General features: G+C 46.2%; 1 protein-coding gene across 4 annotated transcripts in view; it reads right to left on the bottom strand.

Annotated features, from left to right (window-relative positions):
* The window catches only part of EVC2 (EvC ciliary complex subunit 2), a 164,807-nt gene that overhangs the window by 133,725 nt on the left and 5,371 nt on the right, over positions 1–25,711 (bottom strand). For all 4 annotated transcript variants that reach the window (XR_004055663.1, XM_030925850.1, XM_030925843.1 and 1 more), the window contains exons 2-6: positions 20,037–20,091; positions 16,762–16,928; positions 13,987–14,055; positions 11,923–12,109; positions 1,948–2,057 (exon numbers count right to left, since the gene is read on the bottom strand). Coding sequence is in view for 3 of the 4 variants with exons in the window: in XM_030925843.1 (XP_030781703.1) it covers positions 1,948–2,057; positions 11,923–12,109; positions 13,987–14,055; positions 16,762–16,928; positions 20,037–20,091 (588 nt within the window). In the remaining variant the exon portion in view is untranslated. The remainder of the gene's footprint in view (positions 1–1,947; positions 2,058–11,922; positions 12,110–13,986; positions 14,056–16,761; positions 16,929–20,036; positions 20,092–25,711) is intronic.

Consider the following 25,711-nt stretch of genomic DNA (forward strand, 5'->3'; position numbering starts at 1 on the left):
GTCTCAGGGTCTCTTGAACTGGAGCCTGAGGCTAAGTTCAGAGCCCACATTCCAGTACATTCTGCTGTGTTCCCACAGATACGCAGATAGGAGCCTAAAGTGTGCTATCAAAGCTCGTCTTCAACCCTTTGCAAAGCGTAAATCCTCACCCCAGTAAATACATGCAGTTAAGACGTAAACTTCAAGGCTTCAGAAACATGTTTTAGTTCCTGGCATGAAGCCTGAAAACATGGACCAAGTGGGATTCAACACATTGTTACTGAGCACCTACTATGTGCAGGGTTCTCTTTTTGGCACTGGAGACCCAGCTGTGAACAGCGCACACGAGGTCCCTGGTTTCAAGGAGCTGACACTCTAGTGAGGGAGGGAGGGGGTTCCTAGGGGGTAGAGTCAATATCACAGACAGGAACCAAACAAAGTAACAGGCAGGACTATTTCAGCTTGGGGCAGGGGAAGCCACGAGGAAGGTCCTCCCAGAGTATGCAGAGGCCAGGCTCTGCTGAACCATAAACCTCCTCCTGCCCAAGCCAGCACGACCCAGGAACACACACAGCTGCCCAGGGCTTCAGCTCCTGAAGCTTCCATTTCATTTTATTCAGAGTTTCTGATTTGCTTTCTGATTCTTACCTTATCTTTTCCTTATCATTATCTTACCTTTTCTTTCTAATATACTTGGTTTCCCGTCTTCTGAAATTGTTGGGATTTCTTTTGGGAAATCTTTTGGGATTTTATCCTTAGTTTCAAAAATCTGTCTTTGTTCTCTTTTTTTTTTAACTTTATACTGAATTATTTCCTGAGAGAATTGTCCTTCCAAATAGTTTCATGTCATTTTCTTGTATCTTGTATTTACCCTCTTTCCTTTTATCTAAATTTGTTAAGGTTTTTGGTTTTGTTTTGTTTTGTTTTCCCCTCATTGCAGCAGAAACGCCACAGTGGCCTTGCAGCCTCAGGGTAGAAGGAGGCCTCAGGAGGCGGCTGCAGGGTACAATCTGATCCTGTTATGGGACCTGGGGCAGTCACAGTCATGCTATGAGCCGCATCTTCCACGGCTGTGAATAGGGAAGACTTTCTCCAGGGGCTGAAGCCACAATAAAATGGCAAAAGGAAGCAGAGCATCATGATCTCCTTGCAGTCAGGGACCACATCTCCTCCAGCCTGTACCTGGGGCGTGCAGCACCTGCCAGGACAGGCAGCCAGCCAGCATTCACTGCATAAGTGAACCCACCACAGGGGCAGTGAGAGATAGGGAGACTCACAGTAATAGTGTTATGGGCCAGACTGTTTCCCAAAATTTGTATGTTAAAGTCCGAAGTCCCAGTGCCCCAGGATGTGACTGCATTTGGAGACAGGGTCTTTACAGAGGTAATCAGGTAATGTGAGGTCGCTAGGCTGGGTCATGGTCTTGCATGACTAGTGTCCTTACAGAAGAGGTTAGGACAGACGTGCAGCCAGGGAAAGCCTTAGGAAGACATAGGGAGAAGGCAGCCTCCACAAGCCAAGAACAGGTCTCAGAAGGAATCAGCCCTGCAGACACCCTGATCTCCGGCTTCCAGCCTCCTGGACAATACATTTCTGTTGTTTTTAAGTCTAGTCTGTGGTACTTTGTTATGGTAGCCCTGAAAAATGAATAGTAATGGTAACTACTGGTTAGGTGCTTACAGTGTACAGGACACAGGGAAAAGAATTCACATGTATTGATTACCTATCCTTATGAAAACCTTGTGTGAGGCCCAGAGGGGTTAAGTAACTTAGGCAAAGTCACACGGGCATTACTAACGGAGCCCAGTTCATGGCAAGGTGTGTGAGACTCCAGGGCCTGTGCCCTTATCTGCTAGGTAGCATCACTGAAGGAAGGAACTAACAGGTCTTCTGGCCGAAGTGTCCCTGTTTCTAAAACAATCTCTCTTGGCAGTGGCAAGACAGAGATTAAAGTAACAAAGGTAATACCTGTGACGAGCTCTGAAAGGTGAGTTGGGCAGGAAGCTTGAGGCTCTCCCCGTTCTCGAGGTCTCCAGCCTGCAGCGTGGCTGTATAGCTGACAGCAAAAGCATCTCCCACTGTGCAGAGAAAAGCACGTGTGATTCAGTGAGGGCTTGGCCATGCCCCCAGCCGCGCCCCACCACACCCCAGACACATCCTGGCCCCTGGCTTCCCTGGTTCCAAGGGAGGCCACCATGGCAGTGATGCCTGCAGCAAGGAAGCCCTTTGTATTGCACACAGCTAGGTTCGGGGAGGGAATTCTCTGAGTGGTAAACTGGGGACGGTGAGCTGGGCGAACTCCTGGACTCCCACTCCTGACACTTCCATTCATGAGTGGGGGTGCACTACCCACAATAGGGCTGGCTCTCCTAGCCCTTTCTCACTGTGCAGTGCGCCTTATTCCATAGGTAAGTTTGGGTGGGCCGCGCTCAGCCCATCCTGCTCGGGCGAGGCTGTACCAGGACTGGAGGTCTTTGACCAATGTGGCCAGGTGGGTGACAGAGCCCGTCCAACTCTGCCAGTCACTGTTCTCACCTAAGCTTGCCCTCCTATCTTGCCTTTTCCCTAATAGAGGTTACTTATAGCCCTAAAATGCCACAATATGCCTCATTTCTCAATGCATGCGGACCTCAAAAATATATATATATGTACACACATATATATACACATATATACACACATATACACACACACACATGTGTGTGTATATATAGTAAAGAAAAAAGGAGGAATGCTCACTTACCCTAAGGAATCACTGACATTTTTGTTTTAAAAATGCTCAACATTTTCATTTTTTTTTATTTTTTTATTTTTTATTTATTTATTTTTATTATACTTTAAGTTCTAGGGTACATGTGCATAACGTGCAGGTTTGTTACATATGTATATTTGTGCCATGTTGGTGTGCTGCACCCATCAACTCGTCAGCACCCATCAATTCATCATTTATATCATGTATAATTCCCCAATGCAATCCCTCCCCCCTCCCCCCTCCCCATGATAGGCCCCAGTGTGTGATGTTCCCCTTCCCGAGTCCAAGTGATCTCATTGTTCAGTTCCCACCTATGAGTGAGAACATGCGGTGTTTGGTTTTCTCTTCTTGTGATAGTTTGCTAAGTATGATGGTTTCCAGCTGCATCCATGTCCCTACAAAGGACGCAAACTCATCCTTTTTTATGGCTGCATAGTATTCCATGGTGTATATGTGCCACATTTTCTTAATCCAGTCTGTCACAGATGGACATTTGGGTTGATTCCAAGTCTTTGCTATTGTGAATAGTGCCGCAATAAACATACGTGTGCATGTGTCTTTGTAGTAGAATAATTTATAATCCTTTGGGTATATACCCAGTAGTTGGATGGCTGGGTCATATGGTACATCTAGTTCTAGATCCTTGAGGAATTGCCATACTGTTTTCCATAATGGTTGAACTAGTTTACAATCCCACCAACAGTGTAAAAGTGTTCCTGTTTCTCCACATCCTCTCCAACAACTGTTGTTTCCTGATTTTTTAATGATTGCCATTCTAACTGGTGTGAGATGGTATCTCATTGTAGTTTTGATTTGCATTTCTCTGATGGCGAGTGATGATGAGCATTTTTTCATGTGTCTGTTGGCTGTATGAATGTCTTCTTTTGAGAAATGTCTGTTCCTATCCTTTGCCCACTTTTTGATGGGGTTGTTTGTTTCTTTCTTGTATATTTGTTTGAGTTCTTTGTAGATTCTGGATATTAGCCCTTTGTCAGATGAGTAGATTGCAAAAATTTTCTCCCATTCTGTAGGTTGCCTGTTCACTCTGATGGTAGTTTCTTTTGCTGTGCAGAAGCTCTTTAGTTAAATTAGATCCCATTTGTCTATTTTTGCTTTTGCTGCCATTGCTCTTGGTGTTTTAGACATGAAGTCCTTGCCCATGCCTATGTCCTGAATGGTACTACCTAGATTTTCTTCTAGGGTTTTTATGGTATTAGGTCTAACATTTAAGTCTCTAATCCATCTTGAATTAATCTCCGTATAAGGAGTAAGGAAAGGATCCAGTTTCAGCTTTCTACTTATGGCTAGCCAATTTTCCCAGCACCATTTATTAAATAGGGAATCCTTTCCCCATTTCTTGTTTCTCTCAGGTTTGTCAAAGATCAGATGGCTGTAGATGTGTGGTATTATTTCTGAGGACTCTGTTCTGTTCCATTGGTCTATAGCTCTGTTTTGGTACCAGAAACATGCTGTTTTGGTTACTGTAGCCTTGTAGCATAGTTTGAAGTCAGGTAGCGTGACGCCTCCAGCTTTGTCCTTTTGACTTAGGATTGTCTTGGCAATGCGGGCTCTTTTTTGGTTCCATATGAACTTTAAAGCAGTTTTTTCCAATTCTGTGAAGAAACTCATTGGTAGCTTGATGGGGATGGCATTGAATCTATAAATAACCTTGGGCAGTATGGCCATTTTCACGATATTGATTCTTCCTATCCATGAGCATGGTATGTTCTTCCATTTGTTTGTGTCCTCTTTTATTTCACTGAGCAGTGGTTCGTACTTCTCCTTGAAGAGGTCCTTTACATCCCTTGTAAGTTGGATTCCTAGGTATTTTATTCTCTTTGAAGCAACTGTGAATGGAAGTTCATTCCTGATTTGGCTCTCTGCTTGTCTGTTACTGGTGTATGAGAATGCTTGTGATTTTTGCACATTAATTTTGTATCCTGAGACTTTGCTGAAGTTGCTTATCAGCTTAAGGAGATTTTGGGCTGAGACAATGGGGTTTTCTAAATACACAATCATGTCATCTGCAAACAGGGACAATTTGACTTCTTCTTTTCCTAACTGAATACCCTTGATTTCTTTCTCTTGCCTGATTGCCCTAGCCAGAACTTCCAACACTATGTTGAATAGGAACGGTGAGAGAGGGCATCCCTGTCTTGTACCAGTTTTCAAATGGAATTTTTCCAGTTTTTGCCCATTCAGTATGATATTAGCTGTGGGTTTGTCATAAATAGCTCTTATTATTTTGAGGTACGTTCCATCAATACCGAATTTATTGAGCATTTTTAGCATGAAGGGCTGTTGAATTTTGTCAAAAGCCTTTTCTGCATCTATTGAGATAATCATGTGGTTCTTGATTTTGGTTCTTTTTATATGCTGGATTATGTTTATTGATTTGTGAATGTTGAACCAGCCTTGCATCCCAGGGATGAAGCCCACTTGATCATGGTGGATAAGCTTTTTGATGTGCTGCTGAATCCGGTTTGCCAGTATTTTATTGAGGATTTTTGCATCGATGTTCATCAGGGATATTGGTCTAAAATTCTCTTTTTTTGTTGTGTCTCTGCCAGGCTTTGGTATCAGGATGATGTTGGCCTCATAAAATGAGTTAGGGAGGATTCCCTCTTTTTCTATTGATTGGAAGAGTTTCAGAAGGAATGGTACCAGCTCCTCCTTGTACCTCTGGTAGAATTCAGCTGTGAATCCATCTGGTCCTGGACTTTTTTTGGTGGGTAGGCTATTAATTGTTGCCTCAATTTCAGAGCCTGCTATTGGTCTACTCAGGGATTCAACTTCTTCCTGGTTTAGTCTTGGGAGAGTGTAAATGTCCAGGAAATTATCCATCTCTTCTAGATTTTCTAGTTGATTTGCACAGAGGTGTTTATAGTATTCTCTGATGGTAGTTTGTATTTCTGTGGGGTCGGTGGTGATATCCCCTTTATCATTTTTTATTGCATCTATTTGATTCCTCTCTCTTTTCTTCTTTATTAGTCTTGCTAGCGGTCTGTCAATTTTGTTGATCTTTTCAAAAAACCAACTCCTGGATTCATTGATTTTTTGGAGGGTTTTTTGTGTCTCTATCTCCTTCAGTTCGGCTCTGATCTTAGTTATTTCTTGCCTTCTGCTAGCTTTTGAATGTGTTTGCTCTTGCCTCTCTAGTTCTTTTCATTGTGATGTTAGAGTATCAATTTTAGATCTTTCCTGCTTTCTCTTGTGGGCATTTAGTGCTATAAATTTCCCTCTACACACTGCTTTAAATGTGTCCCAGAGATTCTGGTATGTTGTATCTTTGTTCTCATTGGTTTCAAAGAACATCTTTATTTCTGCCTTCATTTCATTATGTACCCAGTAGTCATTCAGGAGCAGGTTGTTCAGTTTCCATGTAGTTGAGCGGTTTTGATTGAGTTTCTTAGTCCTGAGTTCTAGTTTGATTGCACTGTGGTCTGAGAGACAGTTTGTTATAATTTCTGTTCTTTTACATTTGCTGAGGAGTGCTTTACTTCCAATTATGTGGTCAATTTTGGAATAAGTGCGATGTGGTGCTGAGAAGAATGTATATTCTGTTGATTTGGGGTGGAGAGTTCTATAGATGTCTATTAGGTCCGGTTGGTGCAGAGATGAGTTCAATTCCTGGATATCCTTGTTAACTTTCTGTCTCGTTGATCTGTCTAATGTTGACAGTGGAGTGTTGAAGTCTCCCATTATTATTGTATGGGAGTCTAAGTCTCTTTGTAAGTCTCTAAGGACTTGCTTTATGAATCTGGGTGCTCCTGTATTGGGTGCATATATATTTAGGAGAGTTAGCTCTTCCCGTTGAATTGATCCCTTTACCATTATGTAATGGCCTTCTTTGTCTCTTTTGATCTTTGATGGTTTAAAGTCTGTTTTATCAGAGACTAGGATTGCAACCCCTGCTTTTTTTTGTTCTCCATTTGCTTGGTAGATCTTCCTCCATCCCTTTATTTTGAGCCTATGTATGTCTCTGCATGTGAGATGGGTCTCCTGAATACAGCAGACTGATGGGTCTTGACTCTTTATCCAGTTTGCCAGTCTGTGTCTTTTAATTGGAGCATTTAGTCCATTAACATTTAAGGTTAATATTGTTAAGTGTGAACTTGATCCAGCCATTATGATATTAACTGGTTATTTTGCTCGTTAGTTGATGCAGTTTCTTTCTAGCCTCGATGGTCTTTACATTTTGGCATGTTTTTGCAATGGCTGGTACCGGTTGTTCCTTTCCATGTTTAGGGCTTCCTTCGGGGTCTCTTGTAAGGCAGGCCTGGTGGTGACAAAATCTCTAAGCATTTGCTTATCTGTAAAGGATTTTATTTCTCCTTCACTTATGAAACTTAGTTTGACTGGATATGAAATTCTGGGTTTAAAGTTCTTTTCTTTAAGAACGTTGAATATTGGCCCCCACTCTCTTCTGGCTTGTAGAGTTTCTGCCGAGAGATCTGCTGTTAGTCTGATGGGCTTCCCTTTGTGGGTAACCCGACCTTTCTCTCTGGCTGCCCTTAAGATTTTTTCCTTCATTTCAACTTTGGTGAATCTGGCAATTATGTGTCTTGGAGTTGCTCTTCTGGAGGAGTATCTTTGTGGCGTTCTCTGTATTTCCTGAATTTGAATGTTGGCCTGCCCTACTAGGTTGGGGAAGTTCTCCTGGATGATATCCTGAAGAGTGTTTTCCAATTTGGATCCATTTTCCCCCTCACTTTCAGGCACCCCAATCAGACGTAGATTTGGTCTTTTTACATAATCCCATACTTCTTGTAGGCTTTGTTCATTTCTTTTTCTTATTTTTCCTTTTGGTTTCTCTTCTTGCTTCATTTCATTCATTTGATCCTCAATCGCTGATACTCTTTCTTCCAGTTGATCGAGTCGGTTAAAAGCTTGCGCATTTGTCACGTATTTCTCGTGTCACGGTTTTCATCTCTGTCATTTCGTTTATGACCTTCTCTGCATTAATTAGTCTAGCTGTCAATTCTTCCACTCGTTTTTCAAGATTTTTAGTTTCTTTGCGCTGGGTACGTAATTCCTCCTTTAGCTCTGAGAAGTTTGATGGACTGAAGCCTTCTTCTCTCATCTCGTCAAAGTCATTCTCTGACCAGCTTCGATCCGTTGCTGGCGATGGGCTGCGCTCCTTTGCAGGGGGAGATGTGCTCTTATTTTTTGAATTTCCAGCTTTTCTGCCCTGCTTTTTCCCCATCTTTGTGGTTTTATCTGTCTCTGGTCTTTGATGATGGTGACGTACTGATGGGGTTTTGGTATAGGTGTCCTTCCTGTTTGATAGTTTTCCTTCTGACAGTCAGGACCCTCAGCTATAGGTCTGCTGGAGATTGCTTGAGGTCCACTCCAGACCCTGTTTGCCTGGGTATCAGCAGCAGAGGTTGCAGAAGATAGAATATTGCTGAACAGCGAGTGTACCTGTCTGATTCTTACTTTGGAAGCTTCCTCTCAGGGGTGTACTCCACCCTGTGAGGTGTGGGGTGTCAGACTGCCCCTAGTGGGGGATGTCTCCCAGTTAGGCTACTCAGGGGTCAGGGACCCACTTGAGCAGGCAGTCTGTCCGTTCTCAGATCTCAACCTCTGTGTTGGAAGATCCACTGCTCTCTTCAAAGCTGTCAGACAGAGTCGTTCGCGTCTGCTCAGGCCTCTGCTGCTTCCCCTGTTGTTTTTTTAGCTGAGCCCTGCCCCCAGAGGTGGAGTCTATCGAGACAGGCAGGTTTCCTTGAGCTGCTGTGAGCTCCACCCAGTTCGAGCTTCCCAGCGGCTTTGTTTACCTACTTAAGCCTCAGCAATGGTGGGCGCCCCTCCCCCAGCCTCGCTGCTGCCTTGCGGTTAGATCGCCGTAGACTGCTGTGTTAACAATGAGGGAGGCTCCGTGGGTGTGGGACCCTCCCGGCCAGGTGAGGGATATATTCTTCTGGTGTGCCCGTTTGCTTAAAGTGCGGTATTGGGGTGGGAGTTACCCGATTTTCCAGGTGTTGTGTGTCTCAGTTCCCCTGGCTAGGAAAAGGGATTCCCTTCCCCCTTGCACTTCCCAGGTGAGGCGATGCCTCGCCCTGCTTCAGCTCTCGCTGGTCAGGCTGCAGCAGCTGACCAGCACCGATTGTCCGGCACTCCCTAGTGAGATGACCCCAGTACCTCAGTTGAAAATGCAGAAATCACCGGTCTTCTGTGTCGCTCGTGCTGGGAGTTGGAGACTGGAGCTGTTCCTATTCGGCCATCTTGCTCCGCCCCCCTCATTTTTATTTTAAAATTTTTATTTATTTATTTCTGAGGCAGGCTCTATGTTGCCCAGACTAGTCTCGAACTCCCAGGCTCAAGCAATCCTCCTGCCTCAGCCTCCTGAGTAGCCGGGACCTTAGGAGTGGACCATGCCCATCTCATTTTGTTTTCATATATCCTAGAGCTAAGATAATGAACGTAAAGTGATAAAGATAATGGCAGTGACAATGACAATGACGGGGAAGGTAGTCATAGTCAGACCTTCCCCATACAGTGATTTGATCACTCTCCATGCGCTGCACCTGCATTAACCCAGGTGATCTCCACACACTGCCCCAAGATGGATGGAGAACACGTGATTTTCTGCAACATACAGAAGAAGAAACTGAAACTAAGAGACAGTGACTGGCTTAGGATCACCCCAGTGATGGACAGGGAGCCACCTGACCCTCTGGGTCCCATCATCTTTTCCCCAAACAACCACTGGCTCTAATAAAAGAAAAGCATCAAATAATAATAACGATGAGGTCACGATGTCAATGAACTGGGACCTGACTGGTCATTTGATTTTATAGTTATCTACTTATGCTTTGGGGGAAAAAAAAAAAAAGTCACCTATGCCCCAAGGTGAAAGTCAATGTCACACTCCTTGGCATAGCAGTGAGTTCACAGATAAATATGATGTGGACACTGCCCTCAGGGAATATAGAGCCCGGTAGGTAGAGCCAAGCATGGGCATAAATAACAAGAATGGAGCAATAAGAATAAAAACAACACCAACAGTGGCTGAGCGTGGTGGCTCATGCCTGTAATCCTAGCACTTTGGGAGGCCAAGGCAGGTGGATCACTTGACAAGGTCAGGAGTTCGTGACCAGCCTGGGCAACATGGTGAAACCCTGTCTCTATGAAAAATACAAAAATTACCTGGGCCTGGTGGTACACGCCTGTAGTCCCAGCTACTCAGGAGGCTGAGGCAGGAGAATCGCTTAAACCTAGCAGGCAGAGGTTGCAGTGAGCCGAGATTGCGCCACTGCACTCCAGGCTGGGCAACAAGCATGAAACTCCATCTCAAAAAAAAAAAAAAAAGAAAAGAAAAGAAGAAAAAAAACACCAACAAAATACCTCCTAACACCAGGAGCCCAGGAGCACTTTCCACAGCCGGGCTGCGTCACACTGCTTTAGCTCCCTTACCCTCACAGCGCCGTCCTGGGTAGGTGTTATTAGCATGCCCAGAGGAGAGATGGAGAGCCAAGGTTCAGAGACATGCAGTGTGCACATGCCAGAGCAGAAGTCCATGAATTCACGTGTGGAAAGTGCCTAGAATGGCACTAGGCTCCAAGCAGGAAGCAGGAAGGGGCAGGTAATCTCTGTGGAAGTTTGGAGGCAGAGGGGTGACTTTGGGGCAGTGGATTGCGTAGGGCTTTCTAGAAAAGGTGACACCAGGGCCAGGTCCCAAAGAATAGAGATGATTTGTATATTCAGAATTGGGGAGAGGTGCTTTCCTGATCCACACAAGAGCAAGAGTAGATGCTAGGAGATAGGAGAAGAGTAGGAAGCTGGGTCTGGCAGGAGCACGGATCATGAAAGGTCGGCAGGGAAATTAGAAGAAAGATGTGCAGGACCACAGGCTGGAGAGGGTGTTGGACACCTTCCCTTTACCAGACAGAGTGCCTGGGTGACATTGTCTCCTTGATTCAATCTCTACGACTCCACAATGGACTGACATTCGCACGACCAGAGCACTTCAATAGCTTTCCAGAAGCCATGCAGCTTCTCAGTCACAAGGCTGGGAATCACCCAGGTCCATCTGAGGCTGCGTCTATGCTCTGCTCATGGCCCCATGCTCCAGCTTTGAACACGAATTTAAGAATAGCGGATTCATTTTTATATTATTGAAGGCAGGAAAGCACTGAAGGTTACTTAGCTGGGACATCTCATAACAACTTTTATGACATCATTTAAATCAGAGCCAGCAAAAAGGTCACTACGTGTGGGCAAGCTCCACTAGTAGCTTCTGTCAATAATAGTGTGTTATGCAGGATTCTGAGGCCTTATCTAGGCTCAGAGGGAAGGAGCAGCATGTAATCCTAGCAATGTGTGCCGTGAGTACAGAGGCATCGAGTCGGTAAGAGTTCCAGACATGTGAAAAGCATGACGGTTTAATGGTTATCAGGGTGCACAGGGAGCCTGAGCTTGACTGTCAGCCTTGACAGCAGCCAGCCCTATGACCTCCGGCAAGCTTCTCAGTCACTTTAGTCCCAGTCTATTCATCTGTAAATGAGGTCCTACTAAGAATAAAAGATGTCTTTGCCTGCCTAGGGAAACTGAGTTCTGAAGCCATGGTACCAACTGAATCCCAGAATTGGTTTTAAACCTGCTTAATTGACCAATAACAGCCCACCTCAGAAATCGAACCTCTGAAAGCCAACCAGTGAGGGTGGCAGAGTCTACAAGCCAACTAAGCAGCAGTGGAGTTACCCCAGTGAACATGCTTGAACACACCTGGACACACCTGGACAGCTCAGGAACATGCTACTGGGATGGATGTCAACCCACTCCCACTCTGTCCAGCACAACCCAAAACAAACTTTTCATCTTTCTGAGTGATGGTTAATTTCAGTGATGTGAGTGACACGCATACTGGGATACACTGTAAACTCTATTTTTGTGTATGTTTGAAATTTTTCATAATAAAAATTGACTATGTATTTTTTTAAAATGTCCACAATTCTTTCCCCAAACCCAACATCTTGCTAAGATAAATGAGAAATTCAGCTTTTTGGTTACAGATATTCAATGTGGTCTCTTTTTATGACACCCTGACAGTAAGATCCATTGTGAGGATTAAGTGAGTGAACACATGTAAGGCTTTAAGAATATGCCTGACCCAGAGCACATTCACCTGGAAGTATCTGTACATATTCTCATGTGTCATCCCTGGCTTCAGACCGCTCTGCTGTTACCTTGCAGAAACTTCTTGCTAAAAGCCTGGAATCCTTCCGAGGTCCTGTTTCCGATGGAATCCCGAACGGTGAGACCAGCGATGCTGTCCAGCAAGAGAAGCTCCGAGAGGTTGGCTGACGAGGGTGTCTTGGTGTTGTTAACAAGCAGCCATACGTGGGCTGTCTGTGCTTCGCTTGGCCCAGACACCTAGGGCAGGAGGAGAAGGCATGAGGGCAGATTTACTGACAAATCCAGCTTCCTCAAATGGGGCACGAGCCCAACCTGTGCACATTAGGCACCCAGGAAGAAGGAGGGTAGCACCGCCTCACAGAGGTTCTGCGAATTTATCAGGCTCCGTATGATTTCAAAGACCCCCAGGAGGGTTTTGACCCACACTTGCCAAGCTGTTGCTTGGAGACGGTTTCAAAGAAACCGAGACAGTGAAATCATCCCTGCAGAGAATCTTAGAAGAAAAAAAAAGTCCAAGTGCAGAGCTAGTCAGGCTGGGGAGACTGTGACAACCAGCGTTACCGAGGAAAGCAAAGAATGGCTCTTTGGTACTTAGTTATTTTAAAGATTCAGCCTCAGCCCCGGGTCTCCGATGGTCATGTGATCTCCAGGAAGGACCTGAGCAGCTCATCTGCCTCTTGGATCATCTCCCACACTCAGGCTCTGCCCAATATGTGTCTCAATGGCTCTACTGCTGGAAGCCATCCAGTGGCCAATGCAGCAGACTTATCACCTGGGCTCTGCACTCTTGCCCTCCCTTCCTCTCTAATCTTGTCTCCCAGCCCTCCTGCACCACCTTCTCCCTAGCTCTGCTGAAATACATGCAGGAGCTGGAAAAAAGAGAAGGAAGCAACGTGTGTGCTGAGAAGACTGAGCTCTGGAATATAAGTGAAAAAAGCAAGCTTCAGAACTGTGAATGTAATATACTGCCACCTATGTGAAAAAAAAAGTAGGGGAGAAAGAAGGTGCACATATGTATGCATGCATGTGCACACACTTTTAACTGCATGCATATGGCAGAAAAAGTCACTAGAAGGATATACAAGAAACTACTACTAACACTGGTTGCATCCAGGAAGGCAAATGATGTAGTTGAGGGCCTGTGATAAAATGAGGGTGGCACAGGGAAGGCTTAACTCAGCAGGCCTGGGCTGTCCAAACCCTCCACATTCAAGAGAAAGGACTGGCCCTTGACCAGCTCCTGAGAGATAACCTCTAAAGCCTGCAGAATATCCTTGCCTGGGTCCTTTGACCTCCCCAGATAGCTGATGCCAAAGATTTGCAGTGGGTGCCTTGGACCCTGCCATACTGAAATGACCTCTGGAGGGGCTGGAGAACAAACAACTGAGGTCAGTCTCATGTATGCTCCATGCCTATGTGACTGAGCCTGAGAAAAACCCTGGACCTCAAGGCTCCAGTGAGCTTCCCTGGTTGGCAATATTCTATCTGCATCGTCATATATCATCGCTGGGAGAACTAAGCTCTGTCCGCATAATTCATCCACTGAGAGAGGACAGCTGGAAGCTCATGCCTGATCTCCCCTGGGCTGTGCGACATTTGCCTTTTTCCTTTCCTGGCTTTAATCTGTACCCTTTCTCTGTAGTGAACTGTAACTGAGCAGAATGGCTCTTCTGAGTTCTGTAAGTCCTTTTAGCAAATCACTGACCCTAAGGCAGGTGCTGGAGACCCCTGACATAAGGATAATATGTAGGATTAGTAACCATCTTGTGGGATTAGGAAGGTTAAAGACCTAAAAAACATGAAACAACTTTGAAAACTGTCAGGTACCCTATTAATGATTATAATCTGAAGCAAAATATATCATACTTTTTTCCCATTCTAAATGATCACTGTGGATTTTTACTGACAATTATTTAATTGCAGCAAAAATAATCTCAGTCCTAGTGTTGCTATATGAGATACCAGAGACCTTGCTGTTTGTTCACTGCTCACGTGTCCAGACTTGTGTAGGTAAGCCTAGGATTTATCTGTTCTTAAATACATGACTCTACTAAAATGATTTGGGCAAATCCAATTATTTTCTCTTCAAATATAAACCACCAAGGGAAACTTACCAGTGCACATTTCTGAAAAATTACTCCATTCTCAGAAGTCCCTTGAACTTCTCTTGAAATGTCCCCATACTACAATAAAATGTAGAAGTTATTAGAAAATGAGAAATATTTCATGCTATACATATATTTAATAAAAGTACAAGATGATGAAATTTTTACAGGAGGGTAGAAGGATTACTGCTACTAATCCTTAAGTAATCTTGAAGTCTTATTTTTAAAAGAGCATTAAAGGATTGGAAATTAAAACTTACGGAAAGAAGAATGTGGACATGAGTTTACACCACAGTATATTCCCGGTCTGGGTGTATGTGTGGGACACTTGTTGTCACAGGGACTCAGCCAACCAAGATTGACATACCAGCAAGAGGGATGTGGGCAGACGAGTGAAGATATCATTTTACATGTATCCTGTGCTTCCCAGGTGTAGGCTGACAGTACTCCTGCGCACCACGGTGCACTGGAACAAAGGGCAGTGTGTCTGGCGGCTGGAGGCAGCCTCTCTGTGAGCTTGATCCCTCATCAACATAGGGAATCCCCCTGCCAAGACTTGGCCTCCTCCAACCCTGTAACGGCTCCTATGGAAAGGTTCCAAAGGAAAGCCAGGGCTCATCCATCAAATACAAGCCTCCTGCTGCCTTTGAAACCGCAGGTTTCCTTTCCCTTTGACTAATAACAAATATCTATTCATTTCTCCCCTTGCCATGCTCCCTACCCCAGGGCCCTCGCCCCTGCAGTATCCACACACCTCCTTTAAATGGGACTGGACCCTTACTTCATCAAGGAAGCTCTCCTCGGCTCTCCTTGCTGTGACGGCCACGTCTTTCCCACTCTCTGCCTTGCACACCTGTCATCTGCAGTGGGACAAGCTGTATTCTGGGTCCCAGACTCCAGCAGCTCTCAGTGATACTAATAATCATATGTCTTGTTTAATTTTTACTTATTTTTCATTTGTGTAGACATGGGGTCTTGCTATGTTTCCCAGGCTGGTCTTGGACTCCTGGCCTCAAGTGATCCTCCTGTCTTGGCCTCCCAAGGTGCTGGGATTATAAACGTGAGCCACCACACTGAGCCTAATAAACTGTCTGTCACTGGCTGAGGGCCAGGCATGGCACCCATCACTTTACATACATGAGTTCTATTACCCCCATTTTATAGATGAAGAAACCAAGGCTCAGAAAGATTAACTCTCTTGCCAAAAGTCACACAGGCAGGAAGCTCGAGACTCTCCCCAGGCCTGTGTGACTCCAAATCCTGTGATCTTTCCACAACATGAATTCCCTCTCCACAGAGTAGAAAATTGTGTAGAAAATTAACAAAAATGCCATTTTCCGAAGAACAGACTGACGACATGCAACGGCATCAGCCTGACCCAGGCCTCTGATTCAGTTGAGCTTCCATCCACCACACCCACTCTAACGCCTTTTAAACGTGCTGGGACCCTAAGGTAATTTGCCAAAGCCCTCAGGCAGGGACCTGGCTTTCTCTTCTTCTGACCTTCATAGAGCATCTTGTAAACAATAACTGATAAATACAGCTTGTGAAGCAAATCAACACAGAAAGGACGACTGAGTGTGGAGGGTGCTGCCCTGTGAGGTGACAAGTTACCTGTTACTGGAGAGGACTGGAAAGAACAACGAGTATTTGTAGTGGGGTCATATCCCCAAAGGATATGTCCATGTTCTGATCCCCAGAACCTGTGAACGTGTCCTTCTTTGGAAAAAAGGTCTCTGAAGATGTAATTAAGCTGAGGATCTCAAGCGATCATCCTGGACTACCCAGGTGGGGCTGACATCCAATGACAAGTGTCCTTATAAGTAGCACATAGAGAAGACACAGACCCAGAGGAGGCCAAGAGCAGATGGAGGGAGACAGTCAAGCGATGCAGCCACAGCCAAGGAAGGCCTGGAGTCACCAGAAGCTGGAAGAGGGAGGAGGATCCTCTCCTAGAGCCTGCAGAGGGAGCGTGGCCTGGCCAGCACCGTGATTCCAGACCTCTAGCCTCCCCAACAGTGAGAAAATACATTCCTGTTGTTTTCAGCCATGCTGTTTGCAGTCATTTGTTACAGCAGCCCCAGGAAATTCACATCACTACTTAGCAGGGAGCCCAAAAAAGGGCTCTTGGCCATTGTAGCTCATTGGCCAAGCTTAATGGTTCTCAATACCACCTTACGTCACTGAACCCACGTGATCTAAAACAGACTAGAAAACAATAGCAAGAGCATGGAGTAGTGGTTAGAGAAGAGGCTTCGAATCTTGGTTCTGCCACTTCTACCTGTGGGACATGGAACTGGTTTTTTAATCTCTCTAATCCTCAATTTCCCATCTGTAAAAGGAGAATAAAAATACTACTGTTTAAGAAACTCATAACGAGGCTTAAGTGAGATTATGCATAGAAAGTGCTAAACCCAGTGCCCGGCCGGTAGTAAATGCTTGTGAAGTGCTCACTGCTATTATGGGCACAGTCATCTTTAATAGCTGGGAGTCACTTGGTCTGGTTGAAGCACAATCCAATCCCTGCTTTGGAAACACCAGACGAGGCAGCCTAATGCTTGACTCAAACCTCCTCTCCATCTAAATACTGTATGTCGTGTAGCAGAAATAGCACCTTGGAAAAATAAATGGATTCACTCCCCAATGATAACTATAGTTATCATTAGAAAGAGGAGGAACAGCGTTTTTTAAGCAACAAAAGCCTGTGCCATTTTATACACAGCCCAAAATTGGTTTCTTTCCAACTTCTGGTATTCACGTTAAAGTATTGAACTTACTACTTACCAGGCGGTGTGTTATAGGAGACTCTCTTTTAAATAAGTTCTTCTTAGGCCAGGACGGTATAAAAGCAAATAAGGAATGAGCCCATGGCCCACTAGAAGCTGCAGAGGTTGAGACTGGGATCAAGACTTCCATTTTCTTGTCCAATTTCATTCCAAGTGGTGCTTCCACTGCAAAACAGCAATGTGCACACCTTATATAATGTGGAAAGACAGTAAGGCATAGAGCTTAACCTCTAGAGGCAGACTACAGGGTACATGGAAGGCACCTGAAAAATGTTTGCTGGGCAAGTAAGTTAATGAATGAATGGTATCATCTCTTTGCCAGGAAAATGAGACATGCTCATTGGGAAGCTACAGAGCTTAAACACAGTATTTTTCAAAGCTTGGTCTCCTTACCTGGGTTGTGCAGCCCTACCTAGGAATCAGAACTGCTGGGCAAGAATGGTGCCTGGGGTGATTCTTACACACATGACATAAGACAGCCCAGGGCTCGAGTCCTGGCTCTGCCCCTCCAGCTATGAGTCCTTGGGCATAACCTCCAACCTCTCTATACCTTGGTTTGCTGAATTCTAAGGCAAACAGTATAGGTATTACCTTACTAGGTCCTTTTAAGCACTCGCCTACTACAGAGTAAGCCCTCAGTGAACACCACCAACCACCATCCTAAAGAGGTTGTGTGCATGGCCAGACACAAACGCCTGCTGAGCCCTCCAATAGCAAATGACTCCCAGGCCAGGCGCGGCGGCTCACGCCTGTAATCCTAGCACTTTGGGAAGCTGAGGCAGGCAGATCATGAGGTCAAGAGATCAAGACCATCCTGGTCAACATGGTGAAACCCCATCTCTGCTAATAAATACAAAAAATTAGCCTGGTGTGGTGGCGTGTGCCTGTAGTCCCACCTATTCGGGAGGGTGAGGCAAGGGAATCACTTGAACCCGGGAGGCAGAGGTTGCAGTGAGCTGAGATCGCGCCACTGCACTCCAGCCTGGTGATAGAGCAAGACTCCATCTCTAATGAAAAATACAGTAAAATAAATAAAATAAAATAAAGAAATTACTCCCTTAGATTTTTCTGTGTCAATACATTTGGAAAGTTCATGAGCATTGTGTGTAAAGCACAGGAATGTCACTTAAAAGGTCCTGGCTGGGCTATCAGGGTCCCGCTTCAGTGGATGCAGCCCAGGTGCTGATCAGCTGTGGGACCTTGCACAGATCAGCTGAGTTCTCTGGGCCTCAGTTCCCCTCACCTGGGAGTGCGGCTAAGATACCAATCAGACAGGGCTGTTGTCTGAGCAGCCAATCAAATGCCACACTACACGTGAAAGTGCTTAGATGTATCCAATGCTTCAAGTCAGCAATTTTAGTTTTGAAATGGCCTGGATGGTGGCATTGTGCCTTCTTCAGCATTTGTCTTCTATTCAAATACACACTCATTTGACGGCAAATAAGATGTGCTTTTCAGTCTTTCTTACCCAGCATATTGATGGTAAAGACTACAAGTGCTTTTGAAACTTTCTACAGAATTTCAAAATACATGCAGGAAAAAAACTAAAATTTGATTTAAAAAAAAAAAAAAAAGGCTGTGGAGCTGGGTCCTAGATTAAATTACAGTATTTTTTTTTCCATCCTTGGGTTTTATCTCGGGGTGATTCAGTTCCTCAGGTTGGGATGGGATAAGGGCTATTACTGCATCAAGCATCGGGGGACTGATGGCCTCGCCATGGAAACAAGCGAGTGCTCCACCCGGTCGGCGGCTGGTTCAGAGCATCAGGAATGTCTGAGTAGAGCGTATGGGTGCAAGTGAGACCAGACATCCATCTCTGGATCCCAGCACAGCACCTTGGGCTAGGGCACAAATGCTTGTGCAGAAAGCAAGCACGACATAAATTCTGAAGGCCACACCTTACCCTTAAGCGCTCCATCTCTGGTCCACCTATTTATGCTTCTCTGGCTCTCCTGGTCCCCCGCTTTAATGAAGACTCCAAGGTGATCCCTCCCTTCAGAGAGGACCCCTCCTCTATTCAGCAAGAATCCTGCTCAGTCTACAGAGGCAAGTGGGGCCCACCCGAATCCCAGCCCATCCCGTTCCCCAGGACACCAGAGTTAGGCACAGAACCCAGAAAACCCCACCCATTGGCCCCAGGGATAGTGTCAGGGACAGGCCGGGGACCCACGCTGAGCCCAGGGGTCTGCACTGAAACTGTCACAGCCACTGGGAAAAGTCTACACTGCAGGTGCCAGCCATCAGACTCAGAAGCCACGGACTGCCCACAGCATCTTTCCCACCCCAGGGCAAGGATGTACCTGCCTGTGAAGGACGCTCACCAGAGGAAAGCAGGGCGGCTGAGAGGGAAGGAGAAAGGCAGAGCCATAGGAGCATTGAGAACCTTGTGCTCCCGGGTCCAGCAGTGCCAGGGCCTGTGTGTTTCAGTTACAGATGCCAATCAATTCCTCTTGATGAAATGAGTGTCAGTTGAATTTCGACCACTGAGTGTGGTAAGCTGAATAAAGGTCCGCAAAGAGAGCCAGGTCCTAACCCCATGAGGCTGTGAATGTTATCTTAGGGTCACAGACACTTTGCAGATGTGATTTGATTAAGGGCCTTGAAATGGGGAGATGGCCTGGATTATCCTGGTGGGCCCTAAATGTCATCACAGATGTCCTTGTAAGAGGGAGACAGAGATTTGACAGAAGAGAAGCAGGCCAAGTAACTACCGAGGCATGATGCCATGCTGCTGGCTTCCAAAATGGAGGAAGGCAGTATCCCTAATCCATCCCTAAGGAACGCAGGCAATGTGGCCATAGATGCTGGAAAAGAAGAGGAAATGGGCTCTCTTCTGGAACCTCCAGAGGGACCAGACAGACACCCTGACTTTGCCCAGTGAAACTGATGTTGAACTTCTGACTTCCAGAACTGTAAGAGAACAAATGTGTGTGGTTGAAGTCACTAAGTTTGTGAACATTTGTTAGGGAAGCCACAGAAAACGGATATACCCCATTAATTCACACATTCTGTGTTTCATTCACCACATGCCTTCAGGGGATATCAAAAAGGGCCTACCTCACCCCAGGTTCCACTGTGCACTAACACTTCGGCCAGCTTTGAGGTGGAGGCACACTGCCCTAGTTCTGTAAGGTCAGGGAATGATCTACTTGTCCAAAGTAGAGAGGTGCTGGAAGGATCAGCAAAGTGTGAGGGAGCTGGAGGAAGGAGGGCTTCAGGCTTCTGGTGTTTCACGCTCAAAACAGGAGAACATCAACCAGAAGAAAAACTCACCTGCAGTCCTAAAGTGACAGCATTCTACTTTGGACCAAACCATACGGGGCAAGTCCTAAAAAATTCAAAAGACACAGAGTCAAAATGGAACACATACTTGTGAGAAGTGATGATAAATAATCTTTGTAAATGGCTCACATGGAGAGGACCTGCACTTTTTTTTTTTTTTTTTAAGACAGAGTCTCACTCTGTCACCCAGGCTGGAGCGCAGTGACATGATCTCGGCTCACTGCAGTCTCCGCCTCCTAGGTTCACGCCATTCTCCTGCCTCAGCCTCCCGAGTAGCTGGGACTACAGGCACCCACCACCACGCCCGGCTAATTTTTTTGTATTTTTAATAGAGACAGGGTTTCACCGTGTTAGCCAGGATGGTCTCGATCTCCTGACCTCGTGATTCACCCACCTCGGCCTCCCAAAGGGCTGGGATTACAGGTGTGAGCCACCGCGCCCGGCCAAGGACCTGCACTTTTATCTGGAAGTGTGAAGTAAACTTTTCTAAGTCAGCCATCCCCGCCAGCTTCTGAGTAGAGAATTCTCTTCCCTTTCCCAGGGAGAGAATCAGCACCCTCATGAATGCATTTCTGGGAGCTGTCAAGGGAGGACGCACCATGTGGTTAAAATGTCTTATCATCAGACAGACCTAGGTTCAAACCTCAGCCCTGCCCTCCATCAACTCTGTGACCCTGAGTAAGCCAAGAGCCTCCGAATTCCCAAGATCCTGCAAGTTTCCACAGTCTCAGATAATACACTAGACGGGAAGTGGAGAGAACTGGTCTCCAGCTGGAACCATTTATTCACTGTGTGTCCTTGGCTAAGCCTCAGCCTCTCTGAGCCTCAGATCCCTCTTCTGAAAAGTGACCTCAAAGCCTCCCCTGAGTCTGTTCAGCCTCACTGGTGATGAAAATTGGTCTAAACTGAACCTGGCCAACCCCTTCCAATTTATCTTTGTCAATCACTCGGCTCTAGAAAGACTCAGACCTCACTACTGAATAATAATAAAAGCTCTCCCAGATGGAACCTTCTCCATGTACCAGTGCTTACACTATGTGCACTGAGTGAACTGTACAAGTAGTCCCTATAGTAACCCACGAAGCATTATCCTCATTTTACAGCACTACCCCTAGTCTACGGTAACAAGATAACACTCCAGAGCCTGGCATGCAAGCAACCTAACCCAGCATGTGTGCTCACCGGCACCTGCACGCAATGGCTGGTTTCTGTGTAACGGAAGGAGAAAGGATGTGTATGCAAACTGAGCGGCATGCTCAGGACTGGCTTTGGGGTCCAGTTCTGATGACTAGTCCATGTGGCTACCGTTCACTTGGCTCTCACGTGGGCCAGATGCCACAGAAAGCATGAGTTGGGATGGGATCGATGGGACACTGTTGTGGCCACCGTCCGTGTGTTTCAGGCCCCGTCCTTACAGACCTCCAGGACCCCAGCTAGGGCAGTTCTGCTGGTGTGACGTAAGCCCAGCTGGACTGGAGGCTGACTTTCCCCCAAAAGTGTGGAGGAGGCCCACCCACAGAGATGGAGACTCGTGGAGGGACACAGAGGAAATAATGGAAATTGCAGAGACGGAAGCAGAGACAGGCAAGAGGTGAGGGAAGAGGGAAAACGGGTGTAGCTCGATCCAGCCAGCCTTCTACCAAACCCACCCTAGCATTCCTCGTTGATGGAGCCAAACATTTGGCTTCAGTTTGTTCACATGGAGCTTATGTTATGTTACGGGCAGCATAAATAATTCTATTTAAAATAGTAAATTATGGTACAAACATTCTATGGAGTACCAGGCAGCTATTAAAAAGAATAAAGCAGCATGATTGAGAATTCCACTTCCGGGCATATACGCAAAATAACTGAAAGCAGGATCTTGTAGAGATATTTGCACATCTGTGTTCACAGCAGCATTATTCACAATAGCCAAAAGGGGAAGCAAGCCAAATGTCCATCAATGGATGAATGGATAAGCTAAATGTGGTCTATCCATAAAATGGAATATGCAGCCCTGGGAAGGACAACATAGGGAGATCCCATCTCTACAAAAAAAATAAAATAAAATAAGAAGAAAATTAGCCAGGTGTGGCACATGACTGTACTCCCAGCTATTTGGGAGGCTGAGGCAGGAGGAATTACTTGAGCCCAGGAGGTCAATGCTGCAGTGAGCTATGATCATGCCACTGCATTCTAACCTATAAGATAAAGTGAGACCTTGTCTCAAAAAAAAAATTAACAATAAATAATAAGCTGGGTACAGTGGCTCACGCCTGTAATCTCAGCACTTTGGGAGGCTGAGGAAGGCTGATCACTTGAGGTCAGGAGTTCGAGACCAGTTGGGCCAACATGGTGAAACCCTGCCTCTACTAAAAATACAAAAATTAGCCAGGCATGGTGGTGGGTGCCCATAATCACGGCTACTTGGGAGGCTGAAGCAGGAGAATCACTTGAACCTGGGAGGCAGAAGTTGCAGTGAGCAGAGATCATGCCACTGTACTCCAGCCTGGGTGACAGAGCGAGACTCCGTCTCAAAAAATAAACAAATAAAAATTAATTAATTAAATAAATAAATAAATAATAATAACGGGGAAACTATGTACGTGTGTGGCAGAGGAGGTATATGTGAACTTTCTGTGCTATGTGCTCAATTTTTCTGTAAACCTAAAACCGTTCTAAAAATCACAGTCTATTACTTAACAACAAATATATCCATGTGGTCTCTGATATGAACATTTGCCAATAGATGGCAAGGCATCCATTGGATGGTGCACTGAACTCCACACAAATGTACATTTGTACAACCTCTGTCCCCTGGAACTTTCTATTCATTCTTTCAACCAGCATGTTCTGCCTATTAGACACTGTGCTAGGGATCACACGTCAGGCAAAGCAGACCTAGCCCCTGACCTCACACAGGGACAAAGCTCTCCTTACCAGTGGACATTGCCACTTGGGAGGAAGGGGCAGATTCCCAGGGAGCAAAGGACCCAGGCTGACCTCCATGAGAAGCCCTTGGGTAGCCCCAGTGCCAGGCACCCTAGGCCAGGTCTCCCAGGGCAGTCTCGCTGGTTTCTGGGCATCTCTGATTCTTGTCCTCACCGCAGTCCCCAGCCTGGGGAGGTGCCTCTCTGGGGACTCTGACCACCCTGGGCAGCTGCTCCCATAAGCACCATGCCAGGTGCAGCCAATAGCACCTTTCAGTGGCCAGCCTGCTCCTCCCTGTCATCCCTCTCTTCAAGCTGACACAGCTGCTGTCAAGGTCACCACAGCCACTCCAAGGTTCCACTTAATGACCAGTCCTCCTCATCGCACACACTTACCAGCAGCATTCGGTATGTGCTTATTCCAGCTTCCCGTGGCTGCTGGACAAATTACTGCAAACATAGTGGCTTAAAACAATACACATTTATTCTCTGATAGTTCTAGAGGTTAGAAGTCTGACACAGGTCTCAATGGACTAAAGTCAGAGTATTGGCAGGGCTGTGCTCTTTTCTGGAGGCTCCAGGGGAGAACCCATTTCCTCTCCTTTTCCAGCTTTCAGAGACTGCTGCGTTCCTTAAGTTCATGGCCCCTTCCTCCATCGTCAAAGCCAGCAGCAGCTGAGTCCTTCTTACGTTGCATCTCTCTGACCTTCTTCCAACATCTCCTTCTGACTCTCTCCTCTGCCTGCTTCTTCTTTTAAGGACCCTGATGATTACATTGGAACCATCAGATAATCCTGCATATATTCCTTATTTTAAGATCAGTTGATCAGCAACCTGAATTCTTTGTATAACGTCAATTCCCATGACCACGAAACCTAACATATGCACAGGTTCCAGGGGTCTAGACGTGGGCATCTTTGGGAGCCATTATTCTGCCGACCATGGGGAGCCCCTTCTCCCTTCCTGAAATGCTCTCCACCCTTGACCTTGGGTCGCATTCCTGGTTCCCTTTCACAGAGGCCACATGCTCTCCGCCTCCTCTGTTGGATCTTTTCCTGTTCCCAGTCAAAAGTCCTGGGGTTGCTCCAGGGCACTCTTTCCAGTGGAGAGCTCCTCCTGAGGTGAGCTCATCCAGCCCCTCAGATGTTAAAGGTCATTTATACACGGACTGTCCCCCCGTGTAAATCTCCAGTCCAGATTTCTCCCCTCAAATCCAGACGTGAACACCTAAGAGACATGTCGAACTCAACAGCAGTGATTTCCAACCCGAGGCTGCTGCACATTAGCCAGTGGCATCTCCTTTCTGCTGTTTGCTCAGGCCGAAATCCTTGGATTTGTCCCTGATTCTTCTCTTTCTCTCTCTCAACCCAGAACCAATCCCAGTAAACCCCACTGGCCCGACCTTGAAAAAACATCCACAGTCCAGCAACCTCTCAGTAGCCCACCATTATCTCCCCAGTTTAGCTCTCCTCCATGGCCCCCAGGCCTCCCGCCTGCCTGCTCACCACTTTCCTGCTCACCCCTCTGCCTGCCATCTGTTCTCACCCCTGCCACGGGGGTGCTTGGAAAGGAAACATGAGAGGGGGGCACTTTCTTGCTCAAAGCCCATCCACAGCGTCCCATCTTACTCAGAACAACTGCCGGAGTCCTGGCCAGAAACACGGCCTTGCCCGTCCCTCACTGCATTTGGGGACCTGCTCAGCTGTCACCTCCTTGAAGCACCTTTCCTGCCTGTCCATATCACAAGTGCTATTCATCTCTCAGACCACTCTGCCCACTGTGTGCATCTCTACAGCCCCCAACCACCGGTGGACACACCACAGAGTAACATGATTCCTGCCTTTTTCCTGCTCCAAGAATGCAGGCTCCTTAAGAGCAGAAACAGGTCTTGGTCTGCCTTGCGCTGTTGTATCTCAAGCATTTAGGACACAACCTGGCACCTAGAAGGCCCTCAACAGCCATTGCGAATGAATGGCCCAGAGGCCTGGTCTCTACTCCCCCTCCACTGCCTCCTCCCCTTCCAATCCACTTCCAGTAGAACGGTCTGCATTGATGAAAATGGTCTAGAATCTGAGCTGTCCAATATGGTAGCCACTAGCCAGATGGGGGCCACTGACATGTGAAATGTTTAAGTTTAGTCATACATGGCGACTGTAGTGGACAGTGTCCTTTTAGACCATCTGGGAAATGGATGTAATTTCCTCTTAGTTCTCTCTCTGTAAGAAGAAAGGGATGATAAATTAGCACAGAAATCTTGTGTTCAGGTTTACGAAGCACTTTCTTGTAGAGCCTAGACACTGACAGCAAGTGCTTTGCGATAGGCAAGTCTGGGTGGGCATATTCACCTCACCTGGAATCACTGAGGCCTCAGTTTCCTCACCTGTACTATGGGGATATTATACCTTCTTCATAAGGAATTTTAAAAGATTAAGGCCGGGCGCGGTGGCTCACGCCTGTAATCCCAGCACTTTGGGAGGCCGAGGAGGGTGGATCACAAGGTCAGATCGAGACCAACCTGGCTAACACGGTGAAACCCCATCTCTACTAAAAATACAAAAAATTAGCTGGGCGTGGTGGCAGGTGCCTGTAGTCCACTGCACTCCAGCCTGGGCGACAGAGCGAGACTCCGTCTCAAAAAAAAAAAAAAAAAAAAAAAAAAAAAGATTAAACCAGAAAATAAATGTAAAGCTTTAGCATAGTGCCCAGCACAGAGTAAATACACAGCAAATATACAATTGTTATTATTGCTATTAT

This window comes from Rhinopithecus roxellana, chromosome 2, assembly GCF_007565055.1.
Source record: "Rhinopithecus roxellana isolate Shanxi Qingling chromosome 2, ASM756505v1, whole genome shotgun sequence".
Classification (NCBI taxonomy): Eukaryota; Metazoa; Chordata; class Mammalia; order Primates; family Cercopithecidae; genus Rhinopithecus; species Rhinopithecus roxellana.